Source organism: Falco punctatus (genome assembly GCF_963210335.1).
Source record: "Falco punctatus genome assembly, chromosome: 16".
NCBI lineage: Eukaryota > Metazoa > Chordata > Aves > Falconiformes > Falconidae > Falco > Falco punctatus.
In genome coordinates, this window is record NC_137596.1 from 6,638,438 (window position 1) to 6,658,503 (window position 20,066).

The 20,066-nt window shown below is 63.4% G+C and overlaps 2 protein-coding genes across 3 annotated transcripts; both read left to right on the forward strand.

Moving 5' to 3' along the window:
• The first annotated feature begins 69 nt into the window (after window positions 1–69).
• Window positions 70–3,002, forward strand: LOC308054139 (protein lev-9-like). Of its 2 annotated transcripts, none has more exons than XM_080366446.1 (5): window positions 70–1,486; window positions 1,798–1,932; window positions 2,227–2,394; window positions 2,534–2,767; window positions 2,865–3,002. In XM_080366446.1, the coding sequence occupies exons 1-4, from the start codon at window positions 1,423–1,425 to the stop codon at window positions 2,749–2,751; spliced, it is 585 nt and encodes a 194-aa protein (XP_080222572.1). In that variant the 5' UTR covers window positions 70–1,422; the 3' UTR covers window positions 2,752–2,767; window positions 2,865–3,002. The 2 variants fall into 2 exon arrangements, with proteins under 2 accessions (XP_080222572.1, XP_080222573.1); XM_080366447.1 differs by having other exon boundaries at window positions 2,534–2,737; window positions 2,865–2,975.
• Window positions 3,003–5,853: 2,851 nt separating this feature from the next.
• On the forward strand, window positions 5,854–19,882 carry ABCG4 (ATP binding cassette subfamily G member 4). The gene is made up of 15 exons (XM_080366419.1): window positions 5,854–5,987; window positions 7,537–7,774; window positions 10,796–10,913; window positions 10,997–11,129; window positions 11,349–11,399; window positions 11,585–11,730; window positions 12,024–12,147; window positions 12,395–12,509; window positions 12,774–12,913; window positions 13,219–13,317; window positions 13,518–13,686; window positions 14,213–14,313; window positions 14,509–14,667; window positions 14,823–14,941; window positions 15,052–19,882. Exons 2-15 carry the CDS (start codon window positions 7,546–7,548, stop codon window positions 15,275–15,277), a joined length of 1,929 nt encoding a protein of 642 aa, XP_080222545.1. The 5' UTR covers window positions 5,854–5,987; window positions 7,537–7,545; the 3' UTR covers window positions 15,278–19,882.
• Window positions 19,883–20,066: the final 184 nt, after the last annotated feature.

The window sequence follows — 20,066 nt, forward strand, 5'->3', positions numbered from 1 at the left end:
GGGACTGAGTTGCCTTGAGCCTGCGGTGTGGGAGGTGGGCACTGGAGAGCTGCCGGGATCTCTTGGCATGTCCCGAGTGCTGCCGTTTGGTGCACACGTCTGGCGACTGATTTGGAGAGCGCGGTGTTCCGCACCCCCAGAGGAGACCAGGTTTAGTTCTGGCACTCTTGTTCCCTGCTGTCCTGATGGGAGTTTGATTTTTTTTTTTTTTGCTGCCTCCTGCGGGGCGTGAATGTCAGCTGCCCTGCAATGTCATTTTTTGAATCTAGAGGAGCCTGGGCTTGTGAGCAGAGCCAGCTTGCCCTTTGTTGAGTTATTTGGAGGAGGATGGGTGTGAAACTGGTGTCCCTGGGGTGACACCGTGTGCTCACTGCCCTGGGTGTGGAGGTGATGTGCCCCAGCGGAGGCAGGGGGCTGCCTTGCTGATCTCCTGGGCGGGACGCTGACCTTTTTCCACCCCTCGCTTTCTTTCTCAAGCAGTTCAGCAAAAGATGTTGGAATTCCAGGTTAGTGGAGGAAATCACTTTATACTAAACCCTCGGCCATCTGCTGGCTTTCTAATTGCAAACTGTGGGTGTGATTGGTGGCCGTGCCCTCGGGACGAGGTGATTAGAGCAGCCCCTTAGCCCTGCGCCCTGGGCGAGGGATGGCGTGCCCGGCAGTTGCCGTACGCAGGGGCTGGGTAAGGAGCAGGGATGAAGTGGGCAGAGCTGCCTGCAGCAGGTTTTGGGAAGGTTTCCTGGGGGCTGGATCCACGTGTGAAGGGCAGCGCACGCTCCTGCGCCCCGGTACTGCAGTCTCCGAGGGACGTGCATGCAGTGGCCTCCCATGGGCCAGTGAAACGCAGCTGGGGCTACTTGCTGGGCACCTTGTGCTTGGGGTGAGGCAGGGTAGGAGGCAGCGGGCTCTGCAGGGGGGTGCTGCTCGCCCTGGGGAGGGTGTCCCTGGGCTGCCAGCATGCGATGCCTCCCCTGCCGCTGCCTGGCCATTGCTCCTTGCTGCTTGGCAGAGCTGGGCCAAGGAGACCTTCGAGAGAAGGGCCTCCTGCCAGCTTTGCATTCACGGTGCTCCCAGCTTGGCCCTCTTTCCAACACGCGGGCCTCGTGGCGCTGCTGCCAAAGCCACCGCCGTGCCTGCATTTTTGGGCTCCGGCGCGACGTGAGTGCTTAGGTGTCGGGAGCGGAGGTGAGGCTGCGGTGGCTGGCAGGAGTTGTCCCTTTAAACACCGGCTCCAAGGAGGGTAATCTGCCGGATTAGGCGCTGGGAAGAGGATTGGCATTAAAGGGAACGTCTCCTCCCTTCCCCCATGTCCTGCAGCGTCCCCCGTCATGTGTGTATGGAAACAGAGTTCACTTTCTCCTGGGCAAGCGGAGAGGGGGCTTCTGATCTGAGGGGCAAGGGGAGGAGGGCAGAGCGTGTGCCATGGGACTGGGCCTCCTCTTCCTCACCGTGCTGGTCGTGCTGGTCTTCTGCGAGGACCCGGAAGGTAACAGGGTGCTTGGGGGAAGAGGGGGGCTTACAGGGTGCCCCAGAGCTGCTGGCACCTGGCTGGACCAGTCTTCCCCAGCAGGGAGCAAGGCCTTTGTCACATCCCCGTGCCGAGGCTTGGTTCGGGGGAAGCAGGGGCTGGGGGCTGCTGGGGGATGCACTCCTCGCCGCAGCCAGGGTTGGGGGTGCGCTGAGGCGAGCCTTTGCTGGGCTTGTACCACCTGCCTGCAGGTCGCTGAGGAGCTGATGGGAAGGGTGGTCCTCAGCCCCCCGCCCAGCCCTGCTCTGCCTTGCTCCCTGTGGCACCAGGAGACCTGGATACTTACTGGTCTGGCACAGCGCCCATCTGCTTGGGGGGCTGCAAGGGGAAGCACAAGGAGCTGAAGAGGAGCCAGTGTGGGAATGGCAGCTGCTGCTGGCTGGGCTACAAGTCCTTCTGCAGAGGTACAGCCGGAGCGGGGAGACTGGGGGGTGGGAGGGGTGGAGGGGGCTGCAGGGCTTGGTGCAGCCAGCCTGGGGAGGGCAGGTTTTGTGCCACACACGCGTGCGTGGAGTCTCTCCAGCATCCCGGTCCTTGGAACGCAACCCGGGGCACCCACAGATCCTGCCCAGCCCCCTGGTCCTCACCCAGGACCCACAACCTCGTGTGGGTGCGTCCCCTCGGGCTGCCGCTCTGCCGAGCAGGCTGCACAGGGTGCTCTGCCCCCGCACTGCCCACGGGAACCTCCCTGTCCCCAGTGAACTGCGGGCGACCTGAAGCGGACTTCAACTCGGTGGTGTACGGCAACGACTGGTGGGTCGGCTCAGTGGTGCGGTACCGCTGCCGGCCCGGGTTCCTGCTGCTGGGGGACCCAGCCAGCGCCTGCCAGTCCGACGGCCGCTGGACCCCCAAGCCCACCTGCCTCCGTGAGTACTTCTGGGGGCCCTGCTGAGCCCGAGGGGGGACCTGCCCGCATGGGGAGGGGCGGCAGGGCGGCTCCGATCCCTCTTTGCCCCTAGCCCGTTGTGGGAGGGCTGGTGGGCACCCTGTGGCATGCTCTTGCAGGGATCTGCCTGCGAGGTCGGATTGAGATCAACGAGCGGGACATTACCGGGACGTGCTCTTCATCTTGCAGCACCCAGACCCACCTGGGAGCCTTCCTCAACCGTGGCTGCATCAAGATCTCGGCCTGTGTCACCAAGCACTCGGGCTGGGCACGCTGGTTCCTGCGCTGCAACATCTGCGAGTGCGACTGCCACGTCCCATGCGGTGAGTCCCAGTAGCGGCTGCCCACCTCCGGTAAGAGCTCGTCTCGCTGTTTTGCGGGGAAGGGTTGGGGCTGAGAACTGGGAGCTGCCAAACAGCTCAAAATCTTGGCTCTTGCTTCTCCTTACAGCTTCCTCCGGGTAGAGCTGGGCCATCCGGGGCAGTGGCCACTGGCCCCAGGCCGAGGGAGGCTTCCACCCTGGATGTCTGCTTCCCTTCGCCACGTGTCTCCATCGCTGCCCTCCTTCCATAAGCTCTGTCTGTCCCAAGGCTGCCGTCTGAGAGGAGATGAGATGTTTGGACAAACTCCCTTGCAGGGCTGCCTTCCTGCCCGGCCCCGTGCCGTGGCTCCCCAGCAGCGGGGGATGATGCTCTGGGAGCAGCAGGCGCTGGGGAGCTGCGTGGGTTTCCTGCAGCTGGGCTTGGGGGTGTTGGTGTTTCGGCCTCCGTTTGTCCGGCTGCTTCCTAGAGGAGGCTTGTGTCCCCTTTTGGGGGGAGGGGGGTAGCGTGCGTGCCAGTGCCTGTTGCAGACGTGTCTGTCCCATCTGTGCTGCAGGGTGTGATTTCTCCCTGCCAGGTATTTCCCGCGTGGGCCAGGCTCTGGGCTGAGAGGTGGATCTGCCCTCCGTGCCTGCTGCAGGCACCGGGCACAGCTGGAGTGTGGGGTCTGCCCGCTGTCCCGACACCATGGGCAGGGGTCTCAGGGCAGAGCAGCCTGGCCAGGGCTGCATCACCCCTTGCTGAGGAATCAAGTGTTACAGTGGGACAAACTGCCCTACAGCCTCGCCGGGAGCTCTGGGGCCAGAGCAGCCAGCGTGGGGGGGAAGGTCGGGGCTCGCAGGTGCAAAGTCTCTCCCATGGCCTGGTCCACACGCCGGCTGCAAGGGATGCTCCTGCCAGGGATCTGCAGTCATTGAGCCCCTTTCCCCAGGGACTTACTTCTGGGGGACACAAAGAGGCATGGCAGCTGATGCTCTGCAGCCAAGATGGGTAAGGAGGTACAATGGGGGTGTCCTGAGCACAGCAGGGCCCTTTTTGGTCCTGTAGCTGGAGAAAAAGACCTGGAGTGTGGCCTCCCAGTGACTCCTTCCAGGCACTGAAGAAGGGAGCTGAGGCTGTGGCCCCTCACTGCCTACCGGGGGGGTTGTTAGCCTGTGCGTGGCTGCTATTAACGTGGCCCTTAGCAGGAGCAGCTGCCTCGGGCACATCTGTAACCCTGTGCTGTGCCACCTCTCTTCTCAGGGGTGGGTTTCTGACCAGGCTTCCCTCCCTAAACTCTTTGTTGTCCCCACTAGCCCTTCACTTCTCACTGCGGCAATGCTCCGTGGGTTGCATTGGTGCTGATGCTGGTACCCAGCCTTGTGCCCCCTGGGGACCACCCTGGCTCCCTCTGAAGCAGCACTGGAAAAGCCAGAATTTTTATTCTCCCAGGGAAGGAGAGGAAGGTGGTCTGGAGCAAGTGTGATGGGGCTGCCAGTGGAGCTGAAGGACCAGCAGCACCACCGTGGGTAATTAAAATGTTTACAGGAAATCATCCAGGTTTTCCTGTCGTGCAAAGAAATTTTGCTGCTTGCTCTGTCCCTGGAGCCCTGGACATACATGACGGAGCCAGGACAGGCTCCCTCTGCCACTGCTACCATGTCAGCCACCATGGGGCACATGGCTATGGTCAAGGCCACTGTAGGAAGGCCCTAGCTGGGAACCAGATGGATGCTGAATGTGCCCATGGCACTGGCCACCAGGCCCTTCTGGGCACTGGCCTCCCATCCCTGCTGCCTTCCACCTTGGAACACTCCCCCAGCAGGATGCTGCAGCAGCACCTGCCAGCTGCTGTATGGCCACCAGCTGAGTCTCGGGGGCTCCTGACTCAGCCTCAAGCAGCTGAGGAGGGGCTGTAGCACCCAGGGGGCTACCCAGGCCCTGCTGGTGCCCACCTGTAGGGCAGCACAGCTGTTCTGTGCTGCGCAGAGTGGGCCTGGGCTGATGGCGAGTGCCCTGGGGGTGGGAGGCAGGGTGCTGAGTGCAGAGCAGATTGGATGGGTCCAGCGTGCCTTTTGTCCCATGAGGAGATGATTTAAGACCTCTCTGCGTGGAGCTTGGCTCCACGGCCACCTCCTCGTGCCCTCCGCTCGCCCAGCCTCGGGGCTGCCCTGCCCCACAGTCTTTCTTCTGGCTGGATTCGGCTCTGCCAAGGCGCCAGATCTCTGCCCCAAGCTCTGTCCCAGCCCAAGGCTGGCTGTGGGAGGGGAAAGCTTTCCTTGGCTCAACAGATGGGTTTTTAATTAATACTCTTGTTAGTGCCACTCATTTCCATATGTCTTTCGCGTTTAAGTGCCGTGGTGGGTGAGAGGTGTGAGTAACATCGAGGCTGGAGCCAGGCATGGTGCTGCGGGGGGTGGAAGTGTGTGGGGGGGGCGAGTCCCACATGATGAGCTGCAGAGGGGACCGTGTGCTGGGGTAAAGCCGGGGGGGGGTTGGGGGGGCGGGGGGCACCCTCCTATCAAGGCCCTTTGCAGCTGGCTGTAACCCCCCAGCCCTGGCTCCCATTGTCTGCTGTGGGGGTCCCAGGCAGTGCTCTGCTGCAGCCCCCGCTTGTGCTCCCATGGGGGTGACCTGTCCCAGGTCAGCGCAGGGCTGAGGGGGGGACAGGAGCGGATTTAGGGGGTGCTGGGCTGTGGCGGGGGTTGGGCTGACAGTGGCAGCGGGGTGGTGGGCTCTGTCCTGTACGCGAGCGGGTGGTGTGGAGGTGTTCGGGGCCAGGGTGGCAGGGACAGGGCTGCGAGCCCCAGGCTGGTGCGCCCGGCTTGCTCGGGGCCTTCTTGGCTTGCAGGGAGGGGAAATAGGGCCTGTCCCTTTAAGAGGATTTTTTTCTCTGCCTGGCAGCGCTGGGCAGCCCATCCTGCCGCCCCGACAGGCAGCAGCAGCAGCAGCAGGAGGGACAAAGCTGGCGGAGAGGGGCACGGTCGAGCAGCCGGGCCCGGGGGGCTGCTAGCCACCGCTGGGTGTCGGACCCCCCGCCCAGCGCCCAGCGCAGCCCTGCGGAGGATGGGGAGCGGAGCCCGGCTGGGGACCCGCGGGGGCAGCGCCCCGCCCGGCTCCCGGCGCTGAGCGCCCCCCGCCCGGCCGGGGGTCCGCGCCGCGCCCCAGCCCCCGCCGCGGGCATCGCCCCTTTGTCTGCGCAGGAGGGAGAGGCGGGGGGCGCTGCGGCGGAGGCACGGCCGCGCTGCTGGGGAGAGGAGCCGCAGTCCGCCAGGTGAGCCTGGGGACCCCTGCCCCGGGGACCCCCGCCCCGGGGACCCCCTGCCCCCCGGAGCTGGGATGAAGGCAGAGCATCCTTCGGCCGAGCTGCCCTCCGCAACCCCCCCCCCCCCCCCCAACCGCCGGCCCCGGGGCTGGGCTGAGCCGGGCGAGCGGCTTGCGGGATTTAGCGCTCCTTGTAACGCCCAGCCAAGGAGTCAAGGTGAGCCCGAGGGCGCCTTGTGCCTGGGGTGTCCCCCCCGCTCCCCGAGCCCCCCATCCCCGAGCCGCCCATCCCCGCTGTGCCCAGACCCTGCGGCTGCGGGCGGTGGGGGGGCTGAGGGCTGGGACCCCGCAGTTCTCCTTCCCCGGGCTGGCTTTCATCCAGCCCTGAAAGGGCTCTGTCCGCAGCGGCGGGAGAGGGCTGGGATCTGGGAGGATCCGGGAGGATCCCGCTTCCCTGTCCAAGGGCTCCTGTGTGTGCATTGCAGCTGCAGCCAGGAGCCGCCTGCAGCCTGCGCTCAGCAAAATGTAGGTTAGCGAAGCATTAGGACCCCAGCCTTGGAGGCGAGGTGGGTGCTGGGCCCAGCCTGCTCGGGCTCCTGTGCTGCGGGGACCCCCAGCTCCCTCCCTGGTGCTGCAGTGGGACCTGGGGTTAGGGTGCTCCCCACCCTGCCTGGCTTAGCATCACCCAGCACCGCAGAGCCCTCAGGCCAAGCGGGGACGAGCCTGGCTGTGCTGCAGGCGGCTGTGGGGAGGGTTGCAGGCAGGAGACACCGCCGAGACGGAGTGTTTGGGCAGGTGTGCGTGTGAGCATCATGCGATGGTCCCAGTTAAGCACTGGCCTGATCTCTGAGGCTGTGCTGGTAAGAGCTGGGAAGGTGGGATGAGCCAAGGGAGGCAGGGAAGGGTTGGCACTAGCAGGGCCTCCTCCCTGTTCTGTTCGGTCTGTCCCAGTGAGCCCATGGGGACCCTGGGCACCCACCGAGGGTCTACCAGAGCCAGGACTGCCCTGTCCTAAGAGCCTGGGTAAGGCACAGCGTGCTTTGTCCGAGAAACTGCCTGGAACAAGCTGCTTGCTTGGGACCCTGCACCCGTGTCCCCTGGCCAGGCCAGGCAGCGGTGGTTCCTTGTGAGCCCTTAGGGACGTCCAGGCACAGCTGGGTGTCCCTGTCTGAGGGCAGAACATCAGCTCTCCCACCTCCCATCCTGTGCCCACCAGGGTGGACAGGAACGGAGCAGGGAGCCGAGCAGCAGCAGGGCCAGGGCAGCTGAGCAGCCTGCCAGCCCCGGTGCCAGAGCTGGACCCAGCTGCAGGAGGTACATGAATTATTGACTGTGGAGCTGATCAGCTGCCTCGTGTCATGAGCCCCTTGCTGCAGGCTCTGCTGCCCTGGCCAGGTCCATCCTTCATCCAGCTGTAGGTGCCAGACATCACGGGGTGGACATGAGCAACAAGAGCTGGAGCTGGTGGGAAAGGGTGTGGGAGGACTTGCTGTGGGCTGGTCCCTGCAGTCCCTGGGAGAAGGGCCCGCTGTGAGCTGATCCCTGCGCGTTTCCCACAGAGCGGCAGGATGGCGGAGAAGGGTATGGATCCCGCATGTGTCTCCATTGCCCTGGAGGACACGGTGTGCCACGCCAGCCCCCCGGATGCCCCGCTCCTCACCACCCACTTGAAGAAGGTAGAGAACCACATCACAGAGGCCCAGAGGTTTTCCCACCTCCCGAAGCGCTCGGCTGTCAACATTGAGTTCATTGACCTGTCCTACTCTGTGCGTGAAGGCTCCTGGTGGAGGAAGAGAGGTAGGAGCTGCTGGCTGGAGAAGGGCAGGGGAGGGGACCTGCAGGGCTAGCGCATCCCTCTCCCGTTCCGTGTGCCTTGATCTCACCCAGGCCCCCAGCACCTGCCTCTCTGCTGGATTTATTGCTTCTCTGCCAGTTCCTGCTCCAGCCTCTGCAAGCACAGAGTGCCCCAGCTCTCTGCTGCTGGGAGCTCGCCTCGGTGTGTGGCAGCAGGGCTTCCCGCAGGAGCCACAGCGGGAGCTGCTGGAGCTGCTGGCCCCTGCGGCGGCGGGGGCTGCCTGGGGGGGGTCAGGCTGCCCGGCCCCGTGCTCCGTCCGATGCGCCCGGTGCTGTTTGCAGCCATGCCACGGCCGGTGCTGGGGCCGATGAGTGGAGGGCAGGCTCGTGTCCCGCAGCAGCGTGCCTCTGCTGTGCCGTGCGGGAGGAAAGCGGACCGCGTCCCGGGGAACGGGGGTGCATGGGGGAGATGGGGCAGCTGGGATGGATGAGTCTCCCCAGCACTGTCGTTTGGGGTATGATGGCTTGGCGTGACGTGCCGACGCAGGAGACCCCAAGGGGTGCCCCGGCCCCGAGCCTGGCAAGGCCAACACGTGTGGTTCGCGGGGGATTTCCCCTCCAGCAGCCCCCTGCAGCTGGGGCCACCGGCCCCTTTCCTGCATGCGGCTCTGGCCAGGAGCTCAGGGAGGGGAGAGGGGAGGCAGATGGTGGCTCGTGGGTGGTAGTCTGCTTTAATTAGCTCTCTCGGTTAATGGGATGCCAATCAGGCAGCCCCATGAGAGGGAGGGGGAGCTGATCTGCAAGAAGCTGAAGGCAGGCAGGGATGAGCGGGGGCCTGGGGTGAGCAGCCCGAGGGCGCAGGGCAGCTCAGCGAGGTGCCCTGCCGGCCAGGAGCACCGGCTGGGGCCTCAGACCCTCTCCCCAAGCAGGCTAGGGAAACTGAGGCACTGAAAGACAGTGGGACCAGCCCCGACGTCCCCCAGGATGAGGTCTGCCTGTTTGTCTGGGATGCTGAGGAAGCATCCCAGGATAAGGAGCCGCGGCACAACCATGGGTTCCTCGGGGCAGAGCGTGCTGTAGCACCCAGGAGTCCTGGGGACCAGCTGCTTGGCAGCGGGCTAGTGCCCTGCAGGGGTGGAGGGGGAAGGGCACGGGCAGCTAGACAGGATAGGAGCATGCCGAAGGGTGCTGGGACCCTGGGGTGGTAGCGGGAGGGTCTGTCCTGTCCCCCAGGCCAGGCACAGGTGGAGGAGCTGGCGAGGAGCTCCCGGTGCCTTTGGCCACAGCCCGCAGGATCCGTCCGGCTGCTGAGGCAGGAGGTTACTGGCAGTCAATGAACGCAAGTAACCGCTGCGCAAGCTGCAGTGGCGCCGACGTGAGCAGCATGCGCGGTGCTGGAGCTGCGTGCGTGGTGCTGGGATGCGCCGGGGGGCTGCTGGGCATGCTGGCTCTGCGCTGTCGTCATGCACAGCCCCCTGCCCTCCCCTCCTGACCCTCCGTTCTGCTTTCAGCCGGGATGGAGTTAATGTCCTTCTCATTAGCTGGTGCAGCGCTGGTTTGGATTTGCTGTGAGAGCAAGGCTGATAGCACGCGGATATTTTTGGTTGCTGCTGGGTAATGTTTATCCTAAGTCAAGGACTTGTCAGTTCCTCAGCCCCTGCCAGGAGAGGGCTGGAGGGGTACAAGAAATTGGGAGGGGACACAGCCAGGACAGGTGACCTAAACTAGCCAAAGGGCTAGTCCACACCAGAGAACGCCAAGCTGAGTACAGAGGTTGGGGGGAGCTGGCCGTGCCCAGCCCCTCGGTGCTCGGGGACCAGCTGGGCAGCGGGTGGTGAGCGATTCCATTGTTCGTCGCTTGTTTTCTTTTCTCCCTTCCCTTTCGATTTTGTTCCTCTCTCCTTCTCCCTCCTTTTCATTATAATCATTATTACTACGATCGGTTTATTTTATTTCCATTATGAAATTGTTCTTATCTCAACCCTCGGGTTTTACGTTCCTTTCCGATTCTCCTCCCCATCCCTCTTGGCTAGGGGGAGCGGCTGTGTGGCACTTCGTTACCAGCCAGGGTTAAACCACGAGACCCCCCCCTGCCCCTCTGCCTGCGGGCACTCCTGGATGGAGGGTGCCTGACTCCAAGGGGTGCAGAGGAGGAACCGGGAGCCTGGGGTGCCGGACCCCTGTCCTGAGGATGGACAAGCCAGAGGGATGCCCACCTAGCATGGTACTAGGGCCGTGAGCTGGTCTGGCCCTGAGGCTTGCCCCAGCCTGTGGGCAGGAGACGGGTGTGTTGCCCGAGCCCAACACCAGTGCCACCACAGTGTGGCAGGGGCTGGGGGGGGCATATTTCCAGCAGGAAGATGCTCACGTTTGGTCCGTGGCTCACCGTGGTCCTAGCACCCTGTATACTCTCGCTTTCCTGCTCGGGCTGTGCTTTGGGGGCAGCTCCTGAGAGCCTGAGGCTGTGCCTGTTCCCTACTCCCGACACATCATGTTCCTTCTGCCAGAAAATGCTAATCAGCTGCATTTAAAGCAGAGATAATTCCAGGTCTGATTAGCAGTGGCTGCTGCCGGGTGTCACAGCATGAATGCCAATGAAGGCAACCGCTGGGGACGCAGCGGGCTCAGGGACGCTGCCTGCCCCACGCTACCCGGCTTCTCGCTGCCCCTCTCCGCTGGCCATGGGGACCAGGATGTGACAACATGCCCAGGACCAATGTCACAGCTGGGTGATCTTCCTTAGCAGCCACGTGCCCTGACCCAGGGATTTCCCTGCTCTTTGCTGTGATCCAGGGCATGTGCTTCTTTGGTGCTGGAAGTTGGTGGGGTCAGCCAAGGACCAGGGTCGCAGGGATCATGCTGGAGATGACAGCTGCTGTGGCTGTAGCCTCGGGCACGCTGGCACGGACAGTCTCCAGGCACACGTAGCCCCTGGCATGACGCATGGGGGTCCTGAGGTCCCCCAGGTGCTGGGGTGGCATCGCAGTCCCTGGAAAGCAGACGCACGCTGCTCTCTCCCTCCAGGGTACAAGACTCTCCTCAAATGCCTGTCGGGGAAGTTCTGCCAGCGGGAGCTCATTGGGATCATGGGGCCCTCGGGTGCTGGGAAGTCCACGCTCATGAACATCCTGGCTGGCTACAGGTGAGGCTGGGGGGGAGCCGGCGGGGCCGGGGGGGCAGGGCTGGGGGGTCTCTGCTACGTTCCCCCACGCCTCTTTCCTGCAGGGAGACCGGCATGAAGGGCCAGATCCTGGTGAACGGCCGGCCGCGGGACCTGCGGACCTTCCGCAAGATGTCCTGCTACATCATGCAAGATGACATGCTCCTGCCACACCTCACCGTGCTGGAAGCTATGATGGTGAGCGACGCGGGAGCCAGGCAGCCTGGCGCTGGGGCACCCCGCGGGCTGTGTCCTCCATCAGGCTTTTCCAAGGGCTCCGGGACACGGGAACAAAATCCTGCTGATCTTGCTCCCTGCATCCTGAGCCCTTGGCCGGGCAGGGACAGGGCCACGGTGCAGGCGATTGTGTTTCCTACGTTTGACAACCGTGTCTCTCTGTCCACCCTCTCCTGGCAGGTCTCTGCTAACCTGAAGCTGAGCGAGAAGCAGGAGGTGAAGAAGGAGCTGGTAAGTGCAGAGGAAGATGGGGCCAGGCCCCCTCGTCTCTCCCCAAGATGGGGAGAGTAGGGACGGGAGGGCCCTGAGGGGACCAGGGGATGCTGAGAGGCTGCCAGCAGAGGAGGTCTGAAGGGAGGTGGCAGGTGTGGGGTGAGGGTCCACGGGAGCTCATGGTGAATGAGGCTGTCTCGCAGGTGAACGAGATCCTGACGGCGCTGGGGCTGCTGGAGTGCTCCTACACCCGCACCATCTCGCTGTCGGGGGGCCAGCGCAAGCGCCTGGCCATCGCCCTGGAGCTGGTTAACAACCCTCCCGTCATGTTCTTCGATGAGCCCACGAGGTGAGGCCGCAGCCGGGGCTCCCCTGCACCTTCCCCTGCTGGGGGACACCAGTGTGGCTGGCACCCTCTGAGCACCGCAGGGATGCAAGACCTGAGGGGGGATGTGGCTGTGCCCACCAGGGCTCCCAGAGGGCGGGGTGGGGGCTGGGCAGGGGTGCCTTTCTCCACCCATCTGAGAGGAGGGTGCCCACAAGGGGAGGCAAGCGGGGGCATCTTTAGGATGTGCTCCTCTCAACTCTCCCTTTCCCTCTCTGCTGTCTCTTTCTCTTCTGCCCCATCCTGCGTGGCCGCAGCGGTCTGGACAGCGCCTCCTGCTTCCAGGTGGTTTCCCTGATGCGGTCCCTGGCTCAGGGTGGGCGCACCATCATCTGCACCATCCACCAGCCCAGCGCCAAGCTCTTTGAGATGTTCGACAAGGTTTGGGCTGGGCTGGGACACGGGATGCCTGGGGTGGGCAGGGTCCCTCTGGCCCCAAGACCCAGGCAGAGAGGCCGTGGGAGGGACAGGCTGCAGGCATTTTCCTGGGGCTTGTACGGCACACAGCCCTGGTGGCCGAGGTCTGGCAGGGGTGGCCTGTGTCACCCTAGGACGGGGAGGTGGGTAGGAGCCAGCAGCAGTGCTCCTGGCTGCTCTGCACCCGCCGTATCCTGGCTTTTTCTTGCAGCTGTACATCCTGAGCCAGGGCCAGTGCATCTTCAAAGGCATCGTAACCAACCTCATCCCCTACCTGAAGGGTCTTGGCCTCCACTGCCCCACATACCACAACCCCGCTGACTTCAGTGAGTGCCTCTGCCCCAGCTGGGGCCGTGGTGGGAAGCAGAGGGTGGAAAGGTCCAAACCCAGTGCCCAAGCCCTGGGGGCTGCCTGGCATTCCCCTGGGATGCCCAGGGAGTAGGGCTACCATGTGGTGCAGCATTGCAGGGTGGGGGCTGTGCTGGGCTCCCACCCCCCGGCCCCAACGGGGTCACAGGCTTAGGCAGGTGGAGCAAAGTGATGGTGAGGCCTGGCTCAGCACCTCTCAGGGGTCCTGTTCTTCTCCACAGTTATTGAGGTGGCCTCAGGAGAGTATGGGGACCTCAACCCCGTCCTGTTCCGCGCCGTTCAGAATGGCATGTGCACCATGGCCGAGAAGAAGAGCAGCCCCGACAAGGCAGATCCATCGTGCCCAGCACACTGTGTGACGGTGAGTGGGGACAAGAAGAGCCTCCTGCGGTGACGAGCAGCGGCAGGTAACGGGATGCTCACCCAGGGGCACCTCGGTGCCCCCCCCCCCACGATGCACAGGCGTGCTGTGATGCCCAGAGCCCCTTGGACACGGTGGGGAGCATGAAGGTGTTCAGCCAGCCTCTGCTTGTCTTGAGCAACAGCCCTGTGCTGGCAGTGCCTGTTCTCACCGGGGGGGCTCCCAGGGGGCTCCCTGGGAGCGTTTGGGTGCTGTCCTAGCAAGGACCCGGCGTTGGGAGCTTGACCCGTGTCCCTGACTTGCAGGACGTGGACCACATCGAGAGCCACACGTTCGCTACCAGCACTTCAACCCAGTTCTGCATCCTCTTCAAGAGAACCTTTATCTGCATCCTAAGGGACACGGTGAGGGCAGGGGAGGCTGGGCCAGGGCTGGAGGGATGGAGCCTGGCGTGTCGGTCACTGGGGGCAGGCAGAGACAGGGCTTGAGTGTGGGCTGGCGTGGGGCTCACCCTTGAGGAGCAGGCAGGCTGTCCTCTGCTCCCCTGGGATGCTCATGGGGTGCTGCCCTGCCTTGCTGAGCCTGGTACCCTCCCTGCCTGCAGGTGCTGACCCACCTGCGATTCATGTCCCACATCTGCATCGGAGTGTTGATCGGGCTGCTCTACCTGCACATCGGCAACGACGCGGGCAAAGTCTTCAACAACACTGGCTTTCTCTTCTTCTCCATGCTCTTCCTGATGTTTGCCGCGCTGATGCCCACCATCCTCACCTGTAAGAGGCTCCTTCCCCCCAACACCCCTTCACTGCTCCTGACCCCTGGGGCAGAGGGGGAGCTCCGGCTGAGTGGGAGCGTGTCTGCGGGGAGGTGTGTGGTGGAGACAAATGAATTAGACAAAAGAGGGGAAATAGGAGAGGAAAAAAAATCCAAACAAAGAGGGGAAAGGCTTCTGTCTGGGTGTATTGCAGTTTTGCACTTCAATGTTTGGCCGTGATGAACTTGCTGGCTCAAAGCAGAAAGCTGGGATTTTTTTTGTGCTGGGAAAATGTCAGTGAGGCTGCATTTTCAGCTGCTTCGCCCCTTTTCACTTCCTTAAAAAGTTTGCCTAAAACCCCCCAGCCAGGCTGACTTTTCCATGCAGAAAGTTCCCACGTGGGCCACTGACGCGTTTCCCTGGGGGGGATTTGGGGACCCGCTGGAGGCGCAGGCAGGAGGCTGCTGGGTGCCAGCACAGCATCACGCAGCGGGGGCCGGACAGCCCCCGGCACTGCCGGCTGCTGACTCCTTGCCCCCCTGCAGTCCCCCAGGAGATGTCTGTGTTCCTGCGAGAGCACCTGAACTACTGGTACAGCCTGAAAGCCTATTACCTGGCAAAGACCATGGCAGATGTGCCCTTCCAGGTGAGCTTTTGGCTGGGCTGAGGAGCGGCCCTGATGCTGACGTACCTTCCTTGGCACAGCCAATTGCCTGGCTACCCCCACACCCTGGGCTGGCTTTTCAGGGGTCCCTGCTGCCCTCCGGCCCCCAGGGAGGGTCTGCGGGGTGAGGGTGGCCGTGGCTCCAGCAGGGTGGTCTCTTTGCTTGCCCTTCTCCAGGTGATCTGCCCCATCGCGTACTGCAGCATCGTGTACTGGATGACGGGCCAACCACCCGAAGCCACGCGCTTCCTCCTCTTCTCCGCCCTGGCCACCGCCACGGCCCTGGTGGCCCAGTCCCTTGGGCTTCTAATTGGAGCTGCTTCCACTTCCCTGCAGGTCAGCTGGGGCCCCGGCTTTGCCTGCTATGTGGAGGTGGGAGGAGAGCTGCAGGGGGTCCCGTGATGAGGAGGGGTGGAGGGAAGTGTTGCCCGTAGGTGGGCAACGTGTGCCTGTGGATGGGGATGAGACACCCGGTGGCCTCTGCTCCCCAGGTGGCCACCTTCGTGGGACCCGTCACTGCCATCCCTGTCCTGCTCTTCTCGGGCTTCTTCGTCAGCTTCAAGACCATCCCCACCTACCTGCAGTGGAGCTCCTATGTCTCCTACGTCAGGTAGGACCCTGTGCTCTGGCCAGAAGCTCCCTGCCCCGGGTCCCCGTGGGCTGGGGAGGGCATGGGGCTGCCGGGGTACGCGGCGACGCTGGTGGTGTGCTCTGCCGTAGGTACGGCTTCGAGGGCGTCATTCTCACCATCTATGCCATGGAGCGCGAGGACCTGGAGTGCCTCGAGGACTTCTGCCCTTTCCAAAAACCCATCAAGATCCTGCAGGAGCTGGACGTGGAGGAGGCCAAGCTCTACCTGGACTTCCTTATCCTGGGCATCTTCTTCATCATCCTGCGGCTCCTGGCTTACCTGGTCCTCAGGTACAAAGTCAAATCAGAGAGATAAAGGGGCTGCGGGGCCCCAGTGCCGTTCCTGGGCCTGGCCTGCTGTGAGATGTTCTGCAGATGGACACGGTGCTCCTAGCAGGTCACGGACCGTGGCGGAGGCGTCGGTAGGTGCCAGCCAGGCCTGGCTCAGTCGAGAAGGGTTTTGAGACATCTCGGAACTGTTTTAACCTTTCCACACACTCTTCATTGCAAAAGTTTTGTACAGCCCTGGCATGTGCCACCCTCTCCCTCAGGACTGCCGAACCCCATGGAGCTTGGGTCCTCTCTTGTCACCCCTGCCCAGCACCGCCCTTCGCCGCCGAACACGTTGGGACACCGGGAACGGTCCTGCGGAGGCGGCTGTCTGCTGAGCAGGGCTGGGGGGAGCCGGCTGCTGCGGGCAGGAGGGGAGCAGCGCCCCGGGAATGCCTGAGCCTGGGGCTGGAGCCGGGAGGAGGCACCTGCAGGGCATGCATCTGTGGGGCAGGGCATGCATCTGTGGGGCAGGGCATGGATCTGTGGGGCATGGATCTGTAGGGCATGGATCTGTGGAGCAGGGCATGGATCTGTAGGGCAGGGCATGGATCTGTGGGGCAGGGCATGGATCTGTGGGGCAGGGCATGGATCTGTGGGGCAGGGCATGGATCTGTGGGGCAGGGCATGGATCTGTAGGGCAGGGCATGGATCTGTGGGGCAGGGCATGGATCTGTGGGGCATGGATCTGTGGGGCAGGGCATGGATCTGTGGGGCAGGGCATGGATCTGTGGGGCAGGGCATGGATCTGTAGGGCATGGATCTGCGGGGCAGGGCATGGATCTGTAGGGCATGGATCTGTGGGGCAGGGCATGGATCTGTGGGGCAGGGCATGGATCCGTAGTGCAGCACATAGCCCCGTTGCTCGCCCTGCCCAGCAGCATGTGTGTCAGTGCTAAGAAGAGCCCAAAGATGCAATAGGCCAAGTTGCCCAAGGCTTTAGTGTTCCCTGTCACCATAGCCACAGAAGTTGCCACATCCCCTTTTTCTTTCTGCAGAAATCCTCCCCCTTTTTTTCTTCTTTTCTTTTTTTTTTTTTTTTTATAAACCCCACTGCTTCCCAGTCTGCACGGAGGGGAAAGGGAGCCAGCAGGCCAGGAAGGACTTGGGGCTCCATCTCAGACTTCTGCTTGGATGCCATCGTCAGAGATGGGATCTTCAAACCTGGGGATGTGGCAGGGTCTGTGGGAATGGGACAGTATTCGCAGCCCTTAGGGAGCCTCACGTTTAGTCCCTGTTGTCTCTCTGGGGTCGGAGCCAAGAGGACAAAATAACCAACATGGAGACAAGTGACTGGTCCCTTCAAGTGCTGCATGGAGCAGGGAGGGTTTAGGTTCCCACAGCCTGCCAGGGCCAGGCAGCTGAGAAGCCGGGCTGGGCTCAGCCGTGCCATCGCTGGAGCCTCTACTGCAGGAGAAGAGCTGGCCCGGAGCCCTTCCCTTGCACCGTCTGCTCCTCAGCCCTCTCCCCCCAGCGCAAACATGGCTGTCTCAGCAGAACAGGGTGGACGAGCCTCACCCGGCGCCGGCTGCGCGAGGAGGGGACGGCAGCCCCAGGGACGCCCAGCCTCGTCACGGTGCAGACCTCCCCGGTGCACTGTGCAGAACGGGGTCCCAGCAGTGCCAGAACTGGAAAGCAGGTATGATCTTGGAGCAGTTTGTTTGCATTGGGCGACCCTGACACTGGGAATTACTTTGCACTCTGTGACCGGTATCAGGAAAAGGTCCCTTTCGGCAAGTGTCTCTGGTAGCTCCTCCAAAGTCACCTGCCCCTCCACACCCCTTGCGGAGGGAAAGCATCTCGGCACCTCGCTGGCTCTCCAAAGGAACAGAGCTGAGACCAGAGCTGCTGGGGCATCCGCACATGCTGCTGTGCTGGGAACGCAGCACGCTGCTTAGCTACACAGCACAGGCCTGTCCGTGGGTGTGCTGGCACTGGTGTCACGGGGTTGCACTGGTCACCCACGCACATGAGAACCTGCTGCTTTTTTCCCCGAACACGGGGAAGGCAGCTCTGCCCCATTCTGGCACGCTGGGCTCTGGTTCAAGTGCAGTCTGTGAGATGCTGCTGCGGGCACGCTCTAAGCAGCAGGGCATTGCAGGGCAAATGCCAGATTTCAGCAAAATCCTTGAGACTGTTCTTTGCTCTTACCGGCTCATGTTGGGGTGGCTCCACGCAGCAGAGTCTGGCTGGCACGCAGGTGGACAGCAGGCGTGTGGCAGCACTGATGCTGGGCGCTCAGCAAGGTTGGGTTTCCCCTGCCCGGACAGCATCGCTGCGAGGAGTTTGTGGCCATGGGGCTCTCCTGCACAGGGGGTCTGGAAGGAGGACATGCCCTGATGCCCTTTCTGTGCTGAGCAGCTGGGATTTTCCCCAGGGGCTCTTGTCTGACTTAGCACTGTCCCTCACAAAATTCCCCTCTGCTCCTGGATCGTGCTTCGCTGCCAGCCCTGTGCCATGCGCTGCCATGGAGCTGTGCCAGCCCGGCGGGCTGCAGCCTCCTGGGCATGACGCTGCCAACCGCAGCGGCACGGTCGAGGGGGGGAACGGTCCCCATTCTGCTCTGTCACGAGGCGGATGGAAGGGCAGGGAGCCAAGGGGATGGTGGAGCTGCAGGCTGTCCCCCTTCTCCATCTCACTGTCCGTGGAGCTGATGGGACCAGTTTGCCATTTCTGCCCCACTCTGGGGCTGGTGAAGCATTGCCCGGCACCAAGTGCGCACTGCTGGGCTGAGGGTTTTCCCCTGGATAGACACCAGGATGGCAGGAGGTGCCTGTGGTGCAGCCCCACCAGCTCCTGCCCGCACCCTGGCAGCGGGGGTTCTTGTGGTGGGTCCTGATTGCTGCACGGCGGAGGCACTGCTGTCCCCAGCGCTGTGCCCTGCTGCTGCCTGCACCCAGCACGGTGCCTCCCGCGACACCCCTGTGCCATCGCACCCAGCACCTCCACCACTCTCAGAAGGACCAGGACGAGATGGACTAGTGATGGCCCACGTGTGGAGCAGAGGGGGCTACCAGCAGGCACTTGGTGACTGCCACTGCCCACGTCCCCTGCGTGCAGGGATGCTGCAATGGAAACCTTTGCTGGCCAGCCTCTGCTGCTTGCAGAGAAACCCCCCGGGACAGGTTGGCCAAGCTTGGTGTGGCCAGGGAGAGACTGCTGGGACAGGTAGCTCCACAGGTGGCTGCTTGGACCAGCCTGTCCGTGATGATGCAGCTGGCAGCACCCCCAGGGTCTCCAGGACAGTTCAGCGCAGCCTGGGCCTCCTGCGCCAGTAGGGACGTGGGTTACGGAGTCCCAGCTGACCAGGTACGCAGCCACTGTGGGGCAGAGGGCCAGGAGGACTTATCCACGGAGGATGGCTGTGTCCCTGAGCTGGGCAAGGGTGCTGGGGAGCAGGGGTTATGGGGCAGGTGCCCCTCGTCCGCAGGGCCAGGGCCGCAGGGGTGCCGCGGGTGCCCTGGCAAAGGGCATGGGCAAGTGAATGTGTTGGTATGAGGGAGCCATGGTGAGCGAGGGATCTGGGCACCCCGTGGCACAGGGAGCCTGGGTCTGGCAGACCCTGCCCCAGGCAAAGGCACCTTTGGGGGTGCCTGAGGAGTGAACTGAGCTAAGGTGCCAGAACGGGGCCACCTGCTGCTCCTTCCACCGCAGCGAGGACAGTCCCAGCGATGGTGGAAGGCACAGAGGAATCCAAAGGGACCGAGCGCGTCTGCACCGAGCCCTGCAGGCTGGCGTGGCTGGGCCGAGCACTCGGGATTTATTGCCTCTCCGCTGCCCAGGTGGCCCCCTGCCCCACCGAAGCGGGGGGGGGGGGGGGGATGTTGTCTCTGCCCTGGCATGGCAGAGGACCGGGGTGCAGCTGCCCTGCCCTGGGGGGCCCTTAGCAGAGCTAGGCTCAGCTGCCCTAGCCCACCGGCTAGCAGGCATCTCTTCAGGGCAAGATAAGCACCGAGCCGGGCTGCGGTGGGACCACTTGGCAATGGCACTGGTTTTGTGGTGTGGGGCCAGGGGTGCCCAGGCTGGGCAAGGAGCACCGGTGTGCTGGGCTGGCGTGCAGCAGCGAGGATGCACTTTATCAGAGCAGGGGAGCAGGGCCATGGGTGCTTCTGGCTGCAGGAATCCCAGCAGGGAATGCGTCTGGATAATCACGAGGAGCGTGCTGGAGGAGAGCAGGCTTCTTCCCCCACACCTCCTCTCCCCTCTGCCTTCCCTTGCGATGCACTTTGAATGGACGAGGCTGTGGTTGGTGCCGCGGCTCCAGCTCCCTGGGAGCACCGGTTGAACCTCAGCCCACCTAAAACTGCTTCAGCCCCTTGGCCCCCGCAGCCCACAGGCAGGGTTGTAGCAGGTGCTGCCTCTCCCTCACGTGTGCTGTCAACGCGGGCAAGGCAAGCCGCGCTATGGCCTCTCACCTGCACACGTGTCCAGGCCACCTTTGTCACATGCACAAGAAGAGCGACTGCATCATCACCCAGCTGGTGCTAGGGTCTGCTGGAGGGGAGGCTGGGCTAGGACAGGGAGGGGATGGGGCTTCTCCCAGGGTTTCACCTCTCTCTTAAATCAGGCAATAAAACAGTGTTTCCTTCTCGCTGTGTGTGGACACCGTTTGTCCTGTCCCGATGCCACGGGCAGCCTGGGGCTGCCTGGGATCTCTGGGTGCATCCCTGCCGCGCTGGAGCCTGTGGTTTTTTGGGTTTTTTTTAGCCTTCGCTGCACCCACAGGTGCAGAGGAGGCTGTACAGCGGGGGACACGTGGGGTGAGATACAGGGCT

Bases quoted from the DNA above. Each gene is read 5' to 3' on its own strand.
- ABCG4 (XM_080366419.1), top strand. From the start codon at position 7,546: ATGGCGGAGAAGGGTATGGATCCCGCATGTGTCTCCATTGCCCTGGAG. The intron at 7,775-10,795 runs GTAGGAGCTGCT...CTCTCCCTCCAG, and splicing joins CTCCTGGTGGAGGAAGAGAG to GGTACAAGACTCTCCTCAAA. The intron at 13,687-14,212 runs GTAAGAGGCTCC...GCCCCCCTGCAG, and splicing joins GATGCCCACCATCCTCACCT to TCCCCCAGGAGATGTCTGTG.
- LOC308054139 (XM_080366446.1), top strand. From the start codon at position 1,423: ATGGGACTGGGCCTCCTCTTCCTCACCGTGCTGGTCGTGCTGGTCTTC. The intron at 1,487-1,797 runs GTAACAGGGTGC...CTGTGGCACCAG, and splicing joins CTTCTGCGAGGACCCGGAAG to GAGACCTGGATACTTACTGG. The intron at 1,933-2,226 runs GTACAGCCGGAG...CCCTGTCCCCAG, and splicing joins CTACAAGTCCTTCTGCAGAG to TGAACTGCGGGCGACCTGAA.